The 21065-nt window shown below is 47.1% G+C and overlaps 1 protein-coding gene across 3 annotated transcripts in view; it reads right to left on the bottom strand.

Moving 5' to 3' along the window:
* Positions 1-1953: 1953 nt before the first annotated feature.
* Positions 1954-21065, bottom strand: part of tns2a (tensin 2a) — a 49401-nt gene continuing 30289 nt past the window's right edge. For 2 of the 3 annotated variants that reach the window (XM_018760432.2, XM_018760435.2), the window contains exons 8-28: positions 20876-20926; positions 20214-20336; positions 19680-19744; positions 19498-19581; positions 17851-17963; positions 17317-17377; positions 17141-17216; positions 16885-17014; positions 16596-16661; positions 16365-16481; positions 14809-16260; positions 13745-13910; positions 11876-12942; positions 11648-11779; positions 11456-11548; positions 10767-10844; positions 5203-5280; positions 4928-5096; positions 4421-4489; positions 3911-3940; positions 1954-3137 (exon numbers count right to left, since the gene is read on the bottom strand). In XM_018760432.2, the coding sequence (XP_018615948.2) occupies positions 2996-3137; positions 3911-3940; positions 4421-4489; positions 4928-5096; positions 5203-5280; positions 10767-10844; positions 11456-11548; positions 11648-11779; positions 11876-12942; positions 13745-13910; positions 14809-16260; positions 16365-16481; positions 16596-16661; positions 16885-17014; positions 17141-17216; positions 17317-17377; positions 17851-17963; positions 19498-19581; positions 19680-19744; positions 20214-20336; positions 20876-20926 (4362 nt within the window). In that variant the 3' untranslated portion in view covers positions 1954-2995. The remainder of the gene's footprint in view (positions 3138-3910; positions 3941-4420; positions 4490-4927; positions 5097-5202; positions 5281-10766; positions 10845-11455; positions 11549-11647; positions 11780-11875; positions 12943-13744; positions 13911-14808; positions 16261-16364; positions 16482-16595; positions 16662-16884; positions 17015-17140; positions 17217-17316; positions 17378-17850; positions 17964-19497; positions 19582-19679; positions 19745-20213; positions 20337-20875; positions 20927-21065) is intronic. The other variant, XM_018760433.2, reaches the window with a different exon arrangement.

Genomic DNA, 21065 nt, shown 5'->3' with positions numbered 1-21065 from the left:
TTTTTTGTAATGTGAAACATGCAGTGGGCATTCAAACAATATGAAACTACCCTGTATTATAACTATTCAGTTTTGTCATATTAGACTTCAGAACTGGAAATGCATTAAGTGTAGCTGAATTACATTGACAACATGCTTTTTTTTTTTTTTTTTTTTTTAACATGAATTCAGGTAAGTTTTTATTAAATCTTGTACATTTTTTTTTCTTAAATTACATCTGCAATTGGAGTTGTCAGGGCTATGACTGCCCCTGGTGGTGAACTGAACATACTTACACAAAGCATTATTTGCTTATGCAAATAAGCTGCACGGCTCTAACATTTCTTCAGCGTTTGTGTATGGGTGACATTGCAAAGTAGGTGTCTATGTTGCTGCATGGTGCTAATTGAGCTGTCAGGAAGCCAACTGGCCTGTGTTTTTGCTCTTGCTGTGCCATGGCAGCTGCCTTTGTGTGTCTGCAGTAAAGAGTACATGTACTGGGCTTCTATAAGGGGTGGTTCTGACTGATTTTTCTAACCTGTATTTGTGGGACTAGATGGCAACATAACCCCAGAGCCTGTTAATTATGGATGTTCTCCAGGCTTGAACCAATTGAATGAGGCTTTGCGATAGGAAATGGTGACTGAGAAAAGAAAATGCTGCATGTCTCTTGGTAAGTTGCCAGTAGTTGTCATTAGAAATTATGACTGAACTTAAAGTTGAATCCATTTTCAGAAAATGCAGTTGGTAAGATATTAACTCACAGGGGTCTGCTTGAGACCAGATAAGACTATAACTTTCAGTTTATAACCAAGATTTATACACAAAGATTTATACATCCTTTTGGTACAAAAATTATCAATGTAAAACTTGGGCAACAAGTTTTTAAAAAAAAAAAAACTGTATGCTGTTGTAGACCTCATTTGAATGCATGTTGCATTCTCAAGGGAAAAAGTATATAAAATGGTTTCTTTTATTCTAGAGTCAAGACTACTTCTTGGCTGTGTAGGGTTTGGAACAGACAGTTGTGCAATTGCTTACTTGAATATGGACTTTTCATTTAGGCACTGGCTTGAGATGTATTTTTCAACTGGGAAAGAAGCTAAAACCCAGTTAACCTGTAATACACCTTGAAAGTGATGAGCTTAAATAGTTGGATTTAGGACAATTTGTGAAACGTTTCCAGTGCCATCCATGTACGATTAAAGCCCTGTATTAACCCTTCTGCCCTAACAAACTCTTGACATACAGATTGTCATGAAGAGGAAAGAAGGAAAGTGGGGTGGGCACAAATGTAAAAAGTATATGAGGATCAGCTGAGCTTGTGGAACCAGTTTTGTAGTCTTTTCAGCGATTAATCTCAGGTTTAAAAAGAGAATGACTGGTCCTGATATGTTAAATTTTGAACATTGTTTTGGAGACTGGAAGGTAATAAAATATTATATTCTCTTATCTATTTGTGTCCTTTGTGGTTACAAGTGTTTAACTTGGAACTATCCTGTTCTAACATGCTGTCCAGAGAGCTCTGGGAGTTCTTGAAGGCAATGATGCAAATCCAGAGAGGTGTGCATTCTTTGTACCACAAATATTTATTTATATTCATTCAATGCATACATTGTTTTAAAAAATAGCATATAATTCCATTTTGTTGTATGTTTTAATTTCTTACATGTTCAGAGGCAGCATGTGGAAAAATATATTACTACGTAAAAAGGTCAATAAGAAAGACTACAATATATTAAAGCTGTCAAACATCTTTAAATCTTATAAAAACACGATACAAAAGAATGACATGTATGCAAAAGCAAGAAACTTTTAAACTGACTCATAACAGCTTTTTTTCTTTTTAAAAGAGTGCTCAATGTGTCTTTGGGTAGGTAGGACCTTTGGCAAAAGATTCAGTTTGTTTAAATGAAATGTGTATTCATGCTCCATGTTGCAAGTGGGAGCAATCTGAGCTATATGTGTTGCAGTGATGCTGGTATTTACCTCCACCCAAACACACAGATCAGTCACAAGTCTTCAATCAGTAGCTCTGTACTGTTACTGTGCGCCTGCACTTCCACCCCATGCCTGCAGAGGGCAGGGAAGTGGCTGAGGGGGGTGAGGTGTCACAGGTGCGTGTAACCTCAGCGCAGGACTCCTTGCATTCGTCCTCAACACCCTGCTTGACTGCTGAGGCCTCACGACTCCCAGTCTTATATACAAGAAGTCCCCAAGATATATAAACCGTTACCAACAGACATAAGTTTACAATTCATACATTCACCAATACATTGTTAAATGTTTTAAATTACAATTTTGATTAGTCTGTAAAGTGTTTGTTATTGGATGCTATTTTGTGAAAACTACCATACAGAATAGAATACTATATATGAGAGTAATTTTGAAATGACTCACTTGTGTATGATGTGTGAAGACCCACATTTATGAGGGTCCTGGGAACATAACCCTCATTCACCTCAGGGACTTGCTGTTAAAGTGTGACACTCCCCACATCTTGGTCACGTGTGCTAATGCTCTGCCCTCCTCCTCCTCCTCAGAAATGTACCCTCGCAGACGTTCACAGCTACCTTCTTTGACACTCCTCCGCTGGTGCATCTTGTGATTCACTACTACGACCTGAATGGAAACTAATTATCTATACTGGACTATAGATAAAGTTGTAGATGCCATAGAGTAGGTCTGACACATTGCTAAAATATGTGACTTCCTGTCCTCACTGCTTTCAGAATTTTAACACACTGAAAAATGCTGTCTTGTTTGGTCCTTCCCAAGACTCGCAGCCCTAGTCACATTCCTAAACCCTTGAAGTCTGAGTGAAAAGCACTGGAATACTGTTACCTTCGTCCTAAATGCATTACGTGTTACCTGATTACTTGTCTCTTGCCATCTTATAAGGTCACTTGGAGAACAATGGCAAAACAAACACGAAAAACAAAGGCGGTAAAAGGCATCTGTACAGGGATCTCTTTCCGAAGTGAATCCATCCTTTGTGGCCCTGGGACCCAGCCCACTACCTGCGGTGCGAGCCCAGCATGACCTTGTTGATGAAGTTGACGATGGCAACAGCGGGCTGCTCCGGGTCCAGCTCAGCAAACAGGTGGCAAACATTTTCGGACATGCTGCCCTGCTTCTTTGCCACAAAGCCGAATACCCTGATGTGGGGGGGTGTTCAGAGGACGGAGGGAGAGAGAGAGAGAGAGAGAGAGAGTAATGTTCTGAGTATTTAAATTTTTTCATGCTGTTTGTGCCTCCTCTCCTTGAAGCCTTGAGTGACTGCAGACAAGGCAACTGACTACAATACCAGTCCAAAGTTTGAGTACCTTCTTGACACCACACTTCCATAGGCCAAAACAAAAACTGGACCTTTAAAAAGCTGAACTCTTCTGGACAATCGAGTCAAAAATGAGAACAGTTGGTTTTAAAGATGTAGGGAGTGAGTTGTGAGCTTCAGAAGTTGCGTCTGTGGTCTCCACTGTCCAGCATGGTGGGGGCAGTGTGATGTCATGGGGCTACCAAGTCCATGGCAATCTCATCCAATGAGTACCATACCATACTTCAGTGCGCTGTACCATCAGGATCACAGCAAATTGGGCAGTCCTAAGTTCTTCAGCAAAACACTAACCCAAAGTAATAACCCGGTGGAAAAGAGTCAGGAATGAAATAACCAAATGTACTCAAACTTTGGATTGGGGTGTGTGTGCAAGCTGGAAGTCTGAAAAATCCTTAGTGCCACAGTGAAAGGCTGTGAAGGTTTAACATGACATCTCAAGTTACTGCAATAAGGGACGGAAAAGCACATCTGGTTGGCCAAGACACAAAATGGACACAGTGCCATGCAACTTGTTCTACCTGGACATGGGCCGCTTCAGCCAACACACACACACACACAAAACACATGGAAAACACAGACACACAGAGCACTTACTTGGATGTTGTGTTGTCAGAGTTAGACCACCTAAAGCACAGGAAGACAGAGACGAGACTCAGACAGACAGACACACATACACACACACAAAGCCATCCCTTGCATGGTATGCCAGCAATGGAATTTGACAAATGAACCTAAGCGATGAGTTGATGCACCTGGAAATTGGGTTTCCTTTGCAAGCACTGAGCTCCTATCGACATTTTTTTCTTATTTCATGCTAAAAAAGACACAGAAGCTGCACAAACACTGTCACTCTCCTCCAGCATGAATCATGAACGAGCGAACGGCTTGAGCTACGAATGATAAAGCAGCACTTTATTATGTAGAGACTCTTTTTTTGCCACTGCGTTACATATAAAAGTGTTTGCGTGAGGAAATGAGACAAAAAGACGACGTCAGCGTCCAGCGGTGCCGCTAAGAGGAAGCTGTGACGCAGTTCGCTCCCTGGCAGATGTTTCCATGTGACTCTGGGAGGAAGCCCAGATCGGCTCCGGTGAGGGCGCCCACCTCCTGTCCTGGGGGTCCACGCTGCTGAAGGTCACACTGTTGACAGGGTAGTGTCTTCTGAAAAACACCCTGCACAGAGGAGGGGTGTGAGAAACCAGGCGCTGTGACATCCTGGGGAGGTATTCTAAACAAAACGTATACTTTTCAGTGTTTCACTGTTTTCTTTATCCTTTATGTCACAACTTCTGTCACTTCTGCCAATAAGTTTTTAATTTGCTGTTATTTCTCAATTGTTAAAACTATTTATTCACCACATCAATTCTATGTTGAAGACTCAGTTCTTTGATTTCCAATATGTATGTAGATGATGCTTTTCTACACTGCAACGTACAGTGATTTACTCAAGTGTCAGCTTTTAAATTTGTAAATTAGTGTATGATTTGCCAAATAGGGTCAGTGAAATAATTTAATGTGCACATTATATATATATATATATATATCGATAGTGTATATAGATGAGACCAGTGAGAGGACCAGCGTAAATGACACGTGTGGACCGCGCCGTACCTGCGCTGGCTGTCAGTGAGGGTGATGCCCTGGGCCGACACCTTGAAGTGCACCACAGTGCCAGGGGGACGGGGGTCCCGGGACAGAGTGGCCCCTGTGGCTTTGGCGATGGCCTGTGGTCCTGTCAGGGACTCTGTCTCCACAGAGTTGAGGTACAGCACATTGCAGGCTGGAGGGGCAATGCACATACACACACACGCGGACGTGAGCTGAGGGTCAGGACTGTGTGTGAACTGTTTGTAGGGCTGACAGCAGTATAGCTCCACGGTCCTCACCTGCACCCTGTTTGAGCAGGTCTGCCGCTGTGCTCATGTTACTGCTGGTCTGTATCTCTTGAATCTCTCCAACAGGGTCTGCAAGAGCAAGACTCACAAGCTGATACATCAGTGAACACAAAGGTGTGGTCAAAAAGTACAGTGGACGTACGTATGTAAAAATATATTCAATTGCCTATCTGGACACCAGTCCACCACAGCCCCCCCTGGCTGGCTACACACATTTCAGCAGTGCTGCCATTCTCAGAAGCAGTGCAGGAAATCAAGTGCTGATAACTTTCAGGCGGTCAGTGGTAACTGCTCGCATCTTGGGATTTGACTCAAAACAGGTGCCTTTCATTGTCATTTTAGTTTTGGGGGATATCTGTCGTGTTTTACGGGTGTATTAATTACACTTGAACACGAAAAAAGTAAGACACGATGGATTATGCTTTCTCTTTCTTTACTGAACCACATGCAGCCACAACTCTTTTACCCTTTCTGTACATATTACCCAACCAACCAAACTCTAACCCATGCTACTATTAAGAGTGGCCTATTAGCATTTATCCCTGGGTTTATACAATATTCAATACACAACAACTCCTTCCCTGTAGATAAAGAACTCTAAGTCAACCAATACCACTGTCACAGAAGAAAAAAAAAAAAACCACACCTGGTACCAACAAACAACCCATAACAATGACATAACTGCGAAGTCCCTTTGCATGACGTCTTCGCCTTGGTTGTATTCCAAACCCTATAGAGTAAGACGGTCTGGGGGTTTCCGTGTACGGGTAGGATAACGTTTCTCCTCACAAGTTGGGATAGGTGTTTGTGGCACTTTCTGTGAAGACATCGCAGCGTCTTGTGGTGTAGTTGTGTCGCTGCCATCGGAAGGGGCAACAGTAGACGTGAACGGCACATTTTCTGGAACACTTTCCAAAGGAATATTTGTTTTTCTCAATTGATCAATATGCCGTCTCCAGGTGGTGTCTGGTCCAATCTCTGTGTAAGAAAGTGGTCCTGTTCTTTCCGTTACCTTCGCAGGCATCCACTTGTGATCCCCACGGCAGTCCCTAGAGAGCACACACTCACCAATTTCCAACTCTCGTACTGGTCCGTCCCTCTTCACATTCGGTAGCAACAGGTCCAGCCTTGAAAGTAAAGATCTCCCAAAGAACAACATAGCTTGCGTTCGATTCGTGGTAGCATGTGTCGTGTTACGATACGCAAACAAAACCCTTTGCAGCTTATGGGTTAACGTGATCTTGTCACCCGCCATTGCATGCAGCGCATTCTTCAAACTTTGTACAAATTGCTCCACTAATCCGTTCGTAGCGGGATGGTATGGGGCAGAGGTCACATGCCTGATCCCATTGTTCTTTAGAAAGATCTGGAACTCCTCAGATACAAACTGGGGTCCATTGTCACTCACCAGTTGTTCTGGGACACCAGTCCTCGCAAAAAGTTCTCTCGGCACTGTTATAGTTTGGGTAGCGCTTGTGGACGACATGCTAAACACTTCTGGCCACTTTGAACATGCATCGACAACCACCAGAAATGTAGTGCCTATGAAAGGTCCTGCAAAGTCAACATGAATCCTTTGCCACGGCACAGCAGGCCATTCCCAAGGGTGCAACGGTACAGGTTTTGGCATATTTGACCCTGCTGGCATCCTAGGCAATGCATGGAGAGCTGCTTGATCTGCTGATCGATTCCTGGCCACCACACAAAACTTCTAGCGAGTGAGTTCATCTTCACCACTCCTAGGTGACCAACATGAAGCTCTTCCAAGGCTCGAGCTCGCAACTTCGGAGGTATAATGATCCTTAATCCCCACATGAGGCAACCTCCGTCTAGCGTCAATTCATCTCGGCGCTGATAGAACTGCGGAAACTGCATCTTCTGTTCTTCATTCCAGCCACTTTGAGTAGCTGTGTAAACTCGGGACAACGTTGGATCTCTCCTGGTTTCCCTCTGAATCATTGCAGCTGTAACAGGGGCACTCTCAAGCTAAGCAAAAGTAAAAACATTCAGGGGAGTGCTTCCTTTTTCAGGATTTGCATCATCACCACCGTCTAATGGTAGACGTGACAGTCCATCAGCATTTGCATTACTGAGAGTTCTTTTGAACTCAATCTGATATCTATGTCCTCCCAAAAACAACGCCAGCCGCTGCATTCGTGCTGCTGCTGTCAGTGGAATGCCTTTTCGTGGATTAAAAATGGAAACCAATGGTTTGGTGATCAGTAACCAAAGTAAATTCGTTTCCATGCAAATACTGAATTAAATCGTTTCACACCCCACACTAGACTCAAAGTCTCTCTATCACTCTGTGCATAATTTCTTTCTGCAGCATTGAGAGAGCGTGATGCAAAAGCTATGGGGCGTTCAGTTCCATCACCCATGACGTGCGCTAACACCGCTCCAATACCGTACGGCGAAGCATCACAGGTTAGCTTGATGGGTTTGTGTGGATCAAAATGGGTCAACACTGTTTCTGATGCCACCAGTTTCTTCGCTTCCTGAAATGCTCGTTCACACTGTTTTGTCCACATCCGTTTCTGTCCTGCTCGCAACAACGCATTCAGGGGGTGGAGAACAGTGGCGAGGTTTGCCAAAAACCGGTTATAATAATTAAGAAATCCAAGGAACAACCTCAATAGAGAGACATCTTTCGGTCGTGGGGCCTCTGCGACAGCCCTTATCTTGTTATGACACTTGCGCAAGCCATTTGCATCAATTTCGTGTCCACAATATGTAATAGCACTGCTGAAAAACTCACACTTATCACGCCTTGCACGCAGTCCATAATCTCTTAGTCTCTGTAGGACACGTGTCAAGTTCTCCAAATGACTTGTCATCCTCTCCAGTGACTATAATATCATCAAGGTAGCACTGGGTACCTGGACATCCTTGAAGTGCCTGCTCCATCGCTCTTTGTCATAATGCTGGCGCTGAGGCAATGCCGAAAACCAGTCTATTGTATCGATACAAGCCTTTGTGAGTGTTAATGGTCAGGAACACTTTTGAGTCTTCCTCCATCTCCATCTGCAAATATGCTTCTGCCAGATCTATTTTACTGAAAAACTGTCCTCCTGATAATGAAGCAAAGATATCCCCTGTTCTCGGTAGTGGATATTGTTCTGCTTGCAGTTCAGAGCTGATGGAGACTTTAAAACCACCGCACAGTCTTACAGTTCCGTCCTTCTTGGCAACAGGAACAACTGGCGTTGCCCAGGGGCTCCGGCCAACTTTGGACAGTATTCCTTCAGCTTCTAACCGATCCAGCTCCGTTTCCACTTTCTCGCGAATAGCATAGTGAACTGGGCGTGCTTTGTGAAATTTGGGTACGGCGCGCTCATTCAGGGTTATTTTCCCTTTAATATGCTTCAACGTTCCTATTCCTGGTTGGAACACCACAGCAGTATCACCCAACACCTTTTTCAGTTTCTCTTGAGTGCCTGGCAAAACAGGAACTGAGACTTGTAGACTTTTTATGGATTTCCAGTCCAACTGTAACTTTCTCAACCAGTCACGTCCCCAAAGTGCCAGTCCTGCTGTCGGAACTATGTACAGATCTAGTTCGCGCTGTTGATCATTGTACTTCACTGTCACCGGAATCACACCCAGAGGAACTATGGGCTCATCAGTACACACACACACACACACACATTTTCAGAACCGCTTGTCCCATACGGGGTCGCGGGGAACCGGAGCCTACCCGGTAACACAGGGCGTAAGGCCGGAGGGGGAGGGGACACACCCAGGACGGGACGCCAGTCCGTTGCAAGGCACCCCAAGTGAGACTCGAACCCCAGACCCACCGGACAGCAGGACCAGGTCCAACCCACTGCGCCACCGCACCCCCGGCTCATCAGTATATGTTTTCAATTTAACAGGCGATGGCTTTAGTTTTGCTTTTGTGAAATGTCTTTCAAACTCAGTCTCTGACATGACAGATACGGAGGAGCCTGTGTCCAGCTCCGTTCTCACTGTCTTTCCATTCACTCGTGGTGTTAGCCAGATCGCTTGTTTCAAGTCACCTTTCAGACTGTAGATTTCCAGAGTTGCCAACCCTGCGTCGCTTTCTTCATCTGATTTTTGAGCAACAGCATGCACATCTCTCTACTTTTCTTTCTCTGAGCCTTGTACTGTTCGTCTTTCTCATGGTGTGAAATATCAGAACGACATGCTCTTTGTATGTGTCCAACTTTGTTGCATTTTCTGCACATTTCAGTTTTGAATCTGCACTGGCTTGCTTTGTCTCTGCCCTTGCCACAACGGTAGCACAATTCTGCATTTTGCACTGTTCTTTTTAGTTTACACACAGTGGTCACTATGTTCACCGACATTTTCACTCCGGATCACAACTCTACAGGTCTCTGGCAGCTGTTTCCATGGCGACAGCAATTTCAACTGCACGTTTGAATGTGAGATCCGACTCTGTAAGCAATCTTTTCTGGATACTCTCTTGTAAAATACCACAGACTAGACGGTCTCGCAGCGCATCATTCAGTCCATCTCCAAACTAACAGTGTTCTGACAGCTTCTTTAATTCAGCCACATAAGCTGCGATAGACTCTCCTTCGTTTTGGTTACGTTTATGAAACCTAAAACGTTCTGCTATAAGCAGCGGTTTTGGCGCTAAATGATCCCGCAGTGTTTGCGCAATATTATCAAAGCTGAGGTCTGCAGGCTTTGTGGGGGCAGTGAGAGTTCTCAGCAACACATAAGCTTTTCCCCCCATCGGACTAAGTAGCACCGACACCCGCTTGTCGACGGCAATGCCGTTGGCTTTGAAATACCGTTCGATTCGCTCACAGTACATCGTCCAATCATCCGTAGCACTGTCAAACGCATCAATTTGTCCGATATATCCAGCCATCTTTCTTAAATGTTATTTCACTTACAGGTCTGTATTGCGCTTCCCCCTCTCTCTCTGAGCAGATCCATCACACTTCTCTCAGCAAAGAAAACGTCCATCCACAAAAAAAAAAAAAAAAAAAAAAACTAGGAGAAACTTAAGGGGAATATCCGAAAAATCCTCGTTGCCAACTATCGTGTTTTATGGGTGTATTAATTACACTCGAACACGAATAAAGTAAGACACGATGGATTATGCTTTCTCTTTCTTTACTGAACCACGTGCAGCCACAACTCTTCCACACTTTCTGTACATATTACCTGATCAACCAAACTCTAACCCACGTTACTATTAAGAGTGGCCTATTAGCACTTATGCCTGGGTTTATACAATATTCAATACACAACAATATCCACAAGTGGCAGGATGCCAAGTCAGGTGAGTATGGTGGCTATGCATATATAATGATGTTTTTGTTAGTCAAAAACTGGCAGATAACAAGAGATGCCACGAAGAAGATGGTAGCTGCACACAAATGGAGTCTTTTTGCACCACAAAAAAGACACAAAGCACTTGTGCTTGCAAAGCCCTTGATCGTAACTAAACCAGCCCTCTGCCCACTGGATTTGTGCTTTGCCTGTGGTTTTTTGCATGCTGCGTGCTGTCACTGATTTCCTAGTCGTATGTCATATGTCAGCTGTACATGAGAACTTACCTTTTTCAGGGATGCGCAGGGTGCACGGCAGGGACATTGGGGTGATGGAATGCTGGTACACCAGGGCAGACAGGCTCCCTGAGACACACAAACACACACACAAGACACACTCAGGGCCAAAGCATGGGTGGGACTGTTCACACAGGCATCTTAAAAAACACTGCAGCAACAGTAATTTGCATTTATTCAACAAACGGTGATTACTAACTTTATCCAAGGTAGCCTACAGTGTTAGACACACTGCTTTGCATGTTCCGTTGTCATCAACTCATCCGTACACCACAGCAGTGTAATACACACATTCACAAAGACACGCATTACGGGCAGTTCAGAGTCACCAGTCCACCTGAAACATGTCTTTGGACTGTTAGGAAACTTGTATGAACAAGACGTGACGATACAACCTCAAACACCCATGTCCATTTACAGAGCCCAGGCACTGTGAGGCACCAGCACTACATGCTGTGCCACCATGTCATTACAACCATACTGAGGGAGTGTGTCTGAGCTGTTCCACTCTCACAGCACAAAGGAATTTTTGGGTCTGTTTTTTCAGCGGTCTGTGCGAGATGCATATGCTACACACCAGTGGTATGCACTCAAACTGCTTGACCTACCAGGCTTTTCCATGTTTACAACACTTCCTTCCAATAACCACACAATATGAGCTCCACATTTGTGCTTCTCACCAAAGTAGGGCTCATTCTGACTGCCCTTGATCTTGACCCCTCGGGGGCCCGTCTCTATCAGGAAGTGTCGGACTAACTGCTCCAGCGGGTCACCTGCAGTGAGGGAAAACAAAAAGGAGAAGATGGAACAAGGCTGTGAAAGACCAGGAGATGTACCCAATCAGCTCTGACAAGTGGCACACATTCAAGTACCTTTGCTGCTGTGGTTGTTGGCATTGGGAGGAGGAGTGGCCACCTTCAGCGCTAAGCCATAGGCCCCCTGGAAAGAGTTACTGTCCCGAATGAGGAAGGAGCCTGGTTCCTTGTCCTTCAGCACTGCAATAGCTGTCGGAAGAGCAACAGGTAAGATGCTTTCTTCCACTTAACAGAGACCTCTCTGAGACCCCCCTGGGAAACACAGTAGAAAGTGGGCACCTTTACCTTGGTCCCTAGATATGCCCGGTTTGTACCAGAATCTGGAGCGGTCCTGAACGAACTTGGCGGTGACACGGCCCTCCACCTCACCACCTAGAGAAAGTGAGTCGTCGCCTGTCCCATTAGGGGGTGCTACATCTCCAACTGAGGGTGAGAAGGTTACGTGGTGCTGTGTAGGGTGAGCTGTGTACTGGGTGCTGCTTGGTGCCCTTAGGGTGGAGACCCTCCCATTAGGTGACCCTGGCAGGGCGGACAGGCGTCGTTTCTCTGGCAAAGGGGGCTGGGCTCCCCCGATGGTAACGGCCGTGTAGCCCGTATACGGAACAGAGGGAACAAGTGCCGGGTAGTAGCTGTTAGACAGGGGAAACGTGGGCGTACACTGCCCCTCAGGAACAGGAGAGGGTGGTTTGTAATAACTGCTGTGGCCATCCATGCCAGGGTATGGCTGCAGATGCCCTGCGGGCTCTGTTCCCAGCATCAGCCTGCGTCCCATTGTGGCAAAGCCTGGTACTAGGGGCTCAGTGGAGGGCGAGCGCTCTGGGCTGCCAGGGGGAGGCTGGGGGGAAGCAGGAGTGGAGCTGGTGTTGGAGCTGGGATTGGGGGTCTCAACACTGCTGTCCTGAGTGCTAACTGAGATTTTGCTGATCTCTGCATGTGCTAGACCAGGGCACAGGGAGCCAGGGGAAGAGGCCTGGGCAGGCACAGGAGAGCTCGGTGGAAGAGCAGTGCCAGAGCCTGAATCACTCTGGGGGGCCATTTGGGTAGGGGCTGGCAGCATGGGACTCTCTTTGGGGGAGCTGCAGGGAGGTGGGTGAACATCTGCTGTCAGCGGGGGCGTCACGTAGCTCTGGGGCTGAGGTGCTGTGTGCATTGGCATGATGGGGGCTGGGCATGGCTCTGGGGTGCACTTGGGGGGCTGGGACAGGACACTCCCAGGGGGCTGGCTCTGCTCAGGTTCCGGGACAGGACTGCGGGGCTCCTGGAGCACCGGTGGAAGCCCGTGCTGTGGAGGGGCTAAAATGGGGACGGAGTCAACATCTGGCACACGCAGGTCTGTCTCCCTCATGGCCGGGCTGTGCAGAATGAATGAATGAATGAATAAATAAATACATGAATAAATCACTAGTTCTTCACCTCTACACACAAGGTGCACAACAAGTAATGCCAGTAATACAATAAAACAGCTTAACAATCATACTGAACAACCCAAGTACAGACTCGAATGGACATTAAGATATCCCTGTCAGCTCCTTTAATGCACCTGCACCAGTTTATAGTTAATCTGGCTGCTATTTGTACACGATACTTGTACCTATGACAATAAACTTGAAACTTTAAATTTGAAATTATTTGTATCTCCATTGGATTATGTATTACTGTGTTTTTTATTATGTATTCAGCAGCACAGTGGGTAACGCTAGTATCTCACAGCACCGAGTTGCTGCAACTGGACACGGGTATGTAGTCTGCATCTTTTGCCTGTCTGTTTCTTTGTCCTCACACAGTTCAAACGTGTTTTAACGTGAACTGGTAACTCTGAACTCCCCATAGTTTGTGTGTGTTTTTTACTGCTCAGATGTATAGATATGTGAATAACTTTAGAAAGTCTAATGTAGTGTATAACTAAATGACCTTAAATACTGATTCATAATCATAAAGCACTTTGGAGAAAAGCATCTACTAAATGAATAAAAATAGATGTATTTATGGCATCTTCTTCAAAATATGTTGACATACGATACTCTACCACTCTGGATGTTGTTCTCTATGATCAATTAAAGTTATCTTCTCTTAAATGAGAAAAATGAAGGATACAGGACTGCTGCTAATTAAATACTAGAGTGAAACAGTGCAGACAGAGAAGGACATGAGTACCTGTCCTGGGTGCACAAAGGACTGCTAGTATGGACTGGGGTGGGCAGTTCAGAGAGGTCTGACAGCGTGGAGCAAGCCATGGGGGCTTCTTGGTGTGTTCGTCTTAGGGAGCCCTGGGACACGCGGTCATGCCACACCACCCTGTCCACCACACCTGGACCGTCCACTGTGAGAAAAAGTTTTAAAAGAACCAGTGAGTTTGAACAGTAGCGCTGGAAAATCTGTTGCCACAGACACAGTCCCAAATGCACACAAAGACTCCACGAAACTGCTGAATCTCTTCCAATATTCAAAAAGGGTCTCACAGCACACCTCTTACCTCAGACTTACTTCCCACCTGACCTCCTAACAGCCCCACTAACCTGCATCACACCATCTGTCACCATCACCTCTGTAGTTCCTATCTGTCGGTCTGTGTGCCACTGCTGGAGTGATGCGCATCAGCAAAAACTGTGATACTGGACGAAGTGACTGCCCTTACAATTTTTAACTGTCTGATGGTGAAACGCACTTTACTCTGACTTCTGCATCGCATTGGAGAAAATTCTCCAAGATGAATAAATGTAAAAGAAAGATCAGGAATCATTGCTTCATACAACACAATATACTTTTTTTGTGCCACATGCTTCCAGGTTCACTGGAATTGCACTGAAGTGGAAGTGGCTGGCATGGTGACACGGTGGCACAGTGGCACAGCATTTGGCGCTGTTATCTCACAGTGCCAGGATGATGTGAGAGGATGTGGGTTCGGTCCCTGCTCAGTCTGTGTGGAGTTTGCATGTTCTCCCCCTTTCTGTGTGGGTTTCCTCCAGGTACTCTGGTTTCCTCCCACAGTCCAAAAACATGCTGTTCAGGTTCATCCATAGTGTGAGTGACACAGAGAGAGTGTGTTCCACTGATGTATGGATGAGCGACCCATTGTAAGTTGTGTATCTAGCAGTGTAAATCACCTTGGTGAATAAGGTGTGTGAGCTGATAACACTCCATAGAAAGCACTGGAAGTTGCTTTGGACAAAAGTGTCTGCTAAATGTGTAAATGTAAGTGAAAGTCAAGGGACACTGACCTGTGTGTCTGTCTGGGGGACACTGCTGGCACCGAGGCTCATGAGAGCCATCAGGGCTCCCTGCACCGTGGGAGCACAAAGCAGTACTCGTGGCCGGTGGGGGCAGTGGAGAAGTGGACTCTGACTGGTAGCCAGAGGCATAGCCCCGGCTCTCCGAGGGAGAGGGCTGGTAGGGAGAGCAGAGGCACGCCTGACGAGGGGTCTGGTAGCCGCTGCTGCTGCTACTGTACTTAAGATCTGGGTGAGAGTGGGAGTGGGTGTGTGCATGAGTATGGGACCGTGAAGGCTCTGGGTAAGAAGGATGACCGGAGGGTAGGGGGTCAAATGTGAATGCTTGGAGGTCGTGGCCTGCAGGGGAGTGTCGGGAACCATAGGGGGACATTGTGGCTCTTCGGTGCCAAAACTCTGCTTCCCTGTCTCGCTCCCACTGAAGCTCTGCCTCCCTGTCCCAGTGCAGTGCCATCTCTCTGCCCCGTCTCAGCCCTGGGTCTCGGTGTAGCTCTGCCTCTCGGTCCCAGTGCATCCCTTCCCCTCGTTCCAGCCGCAGCGCGTGGAACGCATTGATCGCAGCAGCCGACTCCTCCCTCCGGCAGCAGCAGTCCCTGCATGGGCAGCTGGGGGGTGCCAAGGTGTCAAGCATCAGCATGTCACGGTAGGGGCTGGAGGTCTGTGAGTGGTGCCGGGGATAAGAGGGGTGTGGGTGGTGGTAGGGGGCATAATCTTCGCTTCGGCAGAGCAGCCTGCTGGCTGAAGGAAGCATGTGGGAGTGGGACGGCAGGTCCTGAACTGGATAGGGACACAGGTGTCGAGGGGGACCCTCAGGACAAGGCCGGTGCAGGTAATGTGGGGACCCCGGTGGCCGATCCCACAGTGAGTCTGGAGGAGGCAGTGCCTGGTGATGATGGCTGCCGTGGTGCTGGCAGATCTCCACCATAGGTGGAACCGAGCCTGGGTTCGAGGGCGAGGTGGATGAGGGGTGGGCCCGGTGACCGTTGCTGCTGGAGCGATCCAGGCAGAAGCCGTTGGAGAGCACCAGGGGCCTCTGGCAGCTCGGCTCAGGGCAGCGCTGTGAGCGGTAGCCCAGGCGGCAGGAGCAGGAGCGACCCAGCCTTAGAGTCCCCGTGCACTCGCCGGGTGGCAGCTCGCCATCATCCAGGATTGCCGTTTCTCGGTCCCGTTCCCGCTCCCCCTCCATGCCTATGAGCAGACGATCAAGCTCCTCCAGCTCCTGCCAAGAGGGAGGCGGGGTTCGGGGGGGCTCGTTCAGGCGCTTGGTGGGGGCCGACAATTGACCAGAGTCGGAGCTGGGGGACAGAAGGTGACTGTGCTTCTCCTCGCTGACACCTACGGGGCTGCCATTGGTCGACGTCAGGGAACCGGAGCCCTGCCCCCGGCGCTTCTTCACCTGGGCATACAGGCTGCCATCCAGCGGGCCGCGGGTGTGGGCGATGTCTGAGAGCGAGAGTGAGAGCAAGGACACGGTGATGGCTGTGGTAATGACACAAGCACATTTGGGCCTATAGTCCCAGAGGGAGAGGACAGTTTTGGGAAGCTACCTTCCAGGCTGTCCTGGTGCCTTTGATTGAAGTTCTCGTACGAGTCCCAGCGAACTACAGGATCAGCTGTGTTGTAGTCTACGGTGATCGCAGGGTCGTTCCTCTGATACTCCCGGCCTGTGACATGAACACACCCGCTCAGGATGGAGCCCACTGAGCTTTGAAATCACATAACAGAGTTCACACTGCAAAGTGGCCCATGAAGAAGGTAAAAACACATTAAAACAGCACCTTTGATCTTCTCTGGTCCAGAAGAGAACACAAACTCCACTGTGGCATCAGAGGGAAACCTCTCATCTACAGAGACAGGACACAACAAGAGGGACCAATTATTCAAGTGAAAAGCATGAAAAACCACAGGGCCCTTTGCCTGCACTCTCACTTGTGCAAACCCATCCCTCGCTCAATTTCCTGTATGCTATTTTTGCGTTTACATGTTTCACTGAGTTTCTTTGTTTCAAGGCGTTGCTTTGCGTGTTTTTCGTGCAAATCATGCCCACTGCTCTGTGAACCAGCATACCGGAGCAGGCCTCGTCCAGCTCTCCCTTTCCAAACCACAGCTGGGCACCATGGATGGTGCAGGTATGGAACTGCAGCCGGAACACAGTGTCACGCTCCGCGCCATGGGGTTGTCGGTGGTAGCATTTCACCTAAAGGGGGCGCCAAACAGTGACACATGAAGAGCTCAGGCCATTGCCATCACCGCTGGTTTGCAGCCAGCAAGAAACTGTCTGCTAGGGGCACAAGCAGCATTTGGAACAGGCAGACTGCCATACCATGATGTCCCCCTTCAGCAGAAGTGCAGGTTCGATGGTCACACACAGCCTCCTGGCACCAGAGCCCTGCAGATCACTGTGTGACAATACACAAACAGTGTTACGTGAAGGATCACACACACTCAGCAGCTCTCATTCCATGACTCACACAGGCTGTAGAGGAAGGCTGCACTTACTAGATCCCTGAGGTGTAGACCAGCTGCATGGACTGATAAATCTTGAGGAAGGGGAAGTAACCTGGGTGGGTGAATGAAGAGAAGGGGTGAGAAGGTGAGCAAGGGGGAGAGAGCAGCCCAGATGACTGAGCGATGGCATTACGAAGAAAGGAATGTGCTGACATTTTGCTGCCCTCCTCCTCAGTTCCATCAGATTAAAGATAACCAGCAATGCAGGGGAGGCACTTGCACAAACCACTGTAAATCTCTGAGAAATGCGCGCGCGCACACACACACACACACACACACACACACACACACACACACACACACACACACACAGGGTCATATTCAGACGCCAACTATAAATACATGGGCATGGGAATATTTCACAAAGAACAGCCACACAAACACACACACACACACACACACACACACACACACACACACACACACACACACACAAAGCTCTGGAGAAACATGGACAGAAGGTAAAATGTAAACAATAGAGAAAGAGAATTACAGCAATCTCCATGGAATTGGTAAATTGCATACCTCCGCCAGACTGGAAATTGGGTAGGGAAGGAATGAGGACTTGGTGGAGAAACAGGGGGCTGCTGTTCATCTTGATGGCCCCGGAGAGAAGCCCGCCAAAGTAGTAGATGTACCTGTGGAAATATAACAAAGACATCACCACCTTACTGCAGGCAAACAGGAAATGAGGCTTTCAGTGTTATGTGTACAGTGTTCTCACCATGGTGGTGCAGCAGGTAATGCTGGTGCCTCACAGCACCTGGCTGGGAATTTGGATGTGAGTTTGAATCTGATTCAGTGTGTGTAGAGTTTGAATGTTCTCCCCATGTTCTTTCAGGTTTCTTCCAGGAGCTCTGCCTTCCCCCCATAGTCCAAACACATGCATTTCAGGCAGATTGGTTATTCTAAATTGCTCATAGTGTGTGAATGTGTGTGTTGCACTGCTCTGCTGTATAGATTTACATTTATTTATTTCGCAGATACTTTTGTCCAAAGCAACTTCCAATGAACTCTATGGCGTGTTATCAGCTCACACACCTTATTCACTAAGGTGACTTACACTGCTAGATACACTACTTACTATGGCTGAACCTGAACAGCATGTCTTTGGACTGTGGGATGAAACCAGAGCACCCAGAGGAAACCCACACAGATGCGAGAAAAACAGGCAAACTCCACACAGACTGAGTGGGGATCAAACCCACATCCCCTCGCACCACCCAGGTGCTGTGAGATAGCAGCGTTACTTGCTGTGCCACCATGCCGCCCAGATGGGTCAAAGATTGAAGGATGTTCAGTTCCGTGTATCGAACAGCGTACATCACCTTGGATAGAAGTGTCAGGTAATACTAGTGAATCATCATTGTAAATCACTTTGGTGAAAAGTGTCTCCTAAATGGATAACTGTTGAATGTTTTAACCAAAGTGTGGCACACGGGAGCAAAGTCACATCCACCAAAGGGATTAGCAGTATTACCTGTATTTAAATGGACTATCGGACAACAAGAGTGTGTTAAACTGCTAAAGCTCAGAAATGTTGTGGATGCAGATGCTTTCCAGCGCTACTGGTTTATGTTCTTATGTGTTTCTCTCAGGGGGGTGCGGTGGCGCAGTGGGTTGGACCACAGTCCTGCTGTCCGCTGGGTCTGGGGTTCGAGTCCCGCTTGGGGTACCTTGCGACGCACTGGTGTCCCGTCCTGGGTGTGTCCCCTCCCCCTCCGGCCTTACGCCCCGTGTTGCCGGGTAGGCTCCGCAACCCCGTATGGGACAAGCGGTTCTGAAAGTATGTGTGTGTGTGTGTTTCTCTCACCGTTTGTTTTATATTTCTAATAAAATCTCCGTAAGTACACCCTATACTGCCTGGGGGGCAGCTGGTAGCACAGGGGTTAAAGCTGAGCCTTTGCATCAAAAAAGTTGCTGGTTTGATTCTTATCTCAAGCTGTAGTACCCTTGAGCAAGGTTCTTGCCTTAAATGGCTTCAGTAAAATTACCCAGCAGTATAAATGGGTAAATAACTAAGTAGCTTAACACTGTAAGTTGCTTTGGAGAAAAGCATCAGCTAAATGAATAAAGGTTATTCGTAATGTAATTTGGTCGCCCCGCATGGATGAAAGCTGCACAAAAAAAACAGCAGAAAGAATGACAGGATGGACAAAGGAAAGACCCTACCTGTTTTGAGATGGCTGGAGAGAAGACGACACCTTGTCTTCACAGAACTTCCTCATGGCCAGTGTGCTGAGTGCCTGGTCAGCCCTGCAGACACAAACACAGTTAAACGTATGGACACTGCACTGGGAAGTGAACAGTATGGCCTTGGCCAGTTGGTAATGGCAGAGCAAGGGATGTGTTACCCTGCTGAGATCTTGCTGTAGTGCATGTATGCTGCAATGATGACCCCTGTCTTGCCTTTGTTCCCCTAAGGTAGACAAGACAACAGTCAGCAATTACATCATGAAGCTTTATGAGCAACCAAGACAATTTCAACCATCGTTCCAGAAAACCACCTGATCCATCTTACTGGTTAAATGGAGATAAGCCATTTTTACCAGCTTTCTGAGGTCTTAGTGTTTGAAGGTGATCCTGCTGGTCTCAACCTCCACATGTGGAAGAGCCCTGGTCAACACCAGCACAACCAATGGAGCTGTTGCTCTACATTCACCGTTCATTCACCATGTATGTGTCACTATATGTCACGCACACTAGTGGGAAACACTGCGATGGAAGCAGTAGCTCAAGCATTTCCTTAGGGAGCTACTCAGTAACATATGGGCACATCCGTCTCTGTCAAAAGGGGATTCTTTGGAATGGCTCAAAAGGAATTTCAGACATTCCAAAGAATCCCCTGGAATTCAGTGTTTGTTCTTCAAGCCTGCCCAACTCTTGACCTTGCAGTGCAGGACGACGACATGCTGGGGGTCAGAGGTCAGCCAGGTCTCCATGGCTTTGCACATGGCACAGATTTTGTCCAGAGGAGGGGCGTGGAGGTCAGGCCAGCCGAAATCATGGACCTGAATGATAGACAGACAGAAGGGGAGCTGATAAGAATTTTGCCATTTAGAATTTTGCCACATACACAAACAAATAAACTGTATGCTGGCTCCTCGTACTACGATTGTTCAGGTTACGAATTTTCAAAGATACAAACATTATCCCTGACTTCTTTGTTTTTAATTGCATTTTTATTCACTTACACATTTTCTACAATTTCTGTCTTTGGCAGAGGGGAACCTGCATTTCAACCTCCTGTCATCACTGAGCAGTGAAAGACACTCCAATGGAACAGGAATGTGACAGTGCCTTTGTTCAGGTCACTTCTGTCTCTGCTGTTTGTCGGTGACCATTGGCAATGAGGTGAAAAATGTACACTTTGGGTAATCAACCAATCAATCAATGGGTCAAAAATCTGAGTTTGCTTAAAGAAGGTATTTTCATTTTCAGTCATTTTAAATTAGTTTTAATTCACTTAAAAATGTAATTAATTGAAGAAATACATGCATGGAACAACATAAATTCAGGGAACAAAAGGTATTCAGATCAGACATCATACCTTGGTATTGAGCCGAGTTATGTCATGGCGCCTTTCAGACAAGTTAAGGAGCTAGAGGTGCAAAAGCAAAACAGAGTCAGTACAACGGTGGCCCGAATTTAAAAGAAACGGTGCTTCATTTCCCTGCACTTTCACCCTTTTGCTTAAGCAGAGTTTGAACCTTCAGTGTGTTAAGGCTTCTTGATACACA

Source organism: Scleropages formosus, chromosome 19 (assembly GCF_900964775.1).
Source record: "Scleropages formosus chromosome 19, fSclFor1.1, whole genome shotgun sequence".
Lineage (NCBI taxonomy): Eukaryota > Metazoa > Chordata > Actinopteri > Osteoglossiformes > Osteoglossidae > Scleropages > Scleropages formosus.
This window is presented reverse-complemented; position numbering and strand designations above follow the sequence as displayed.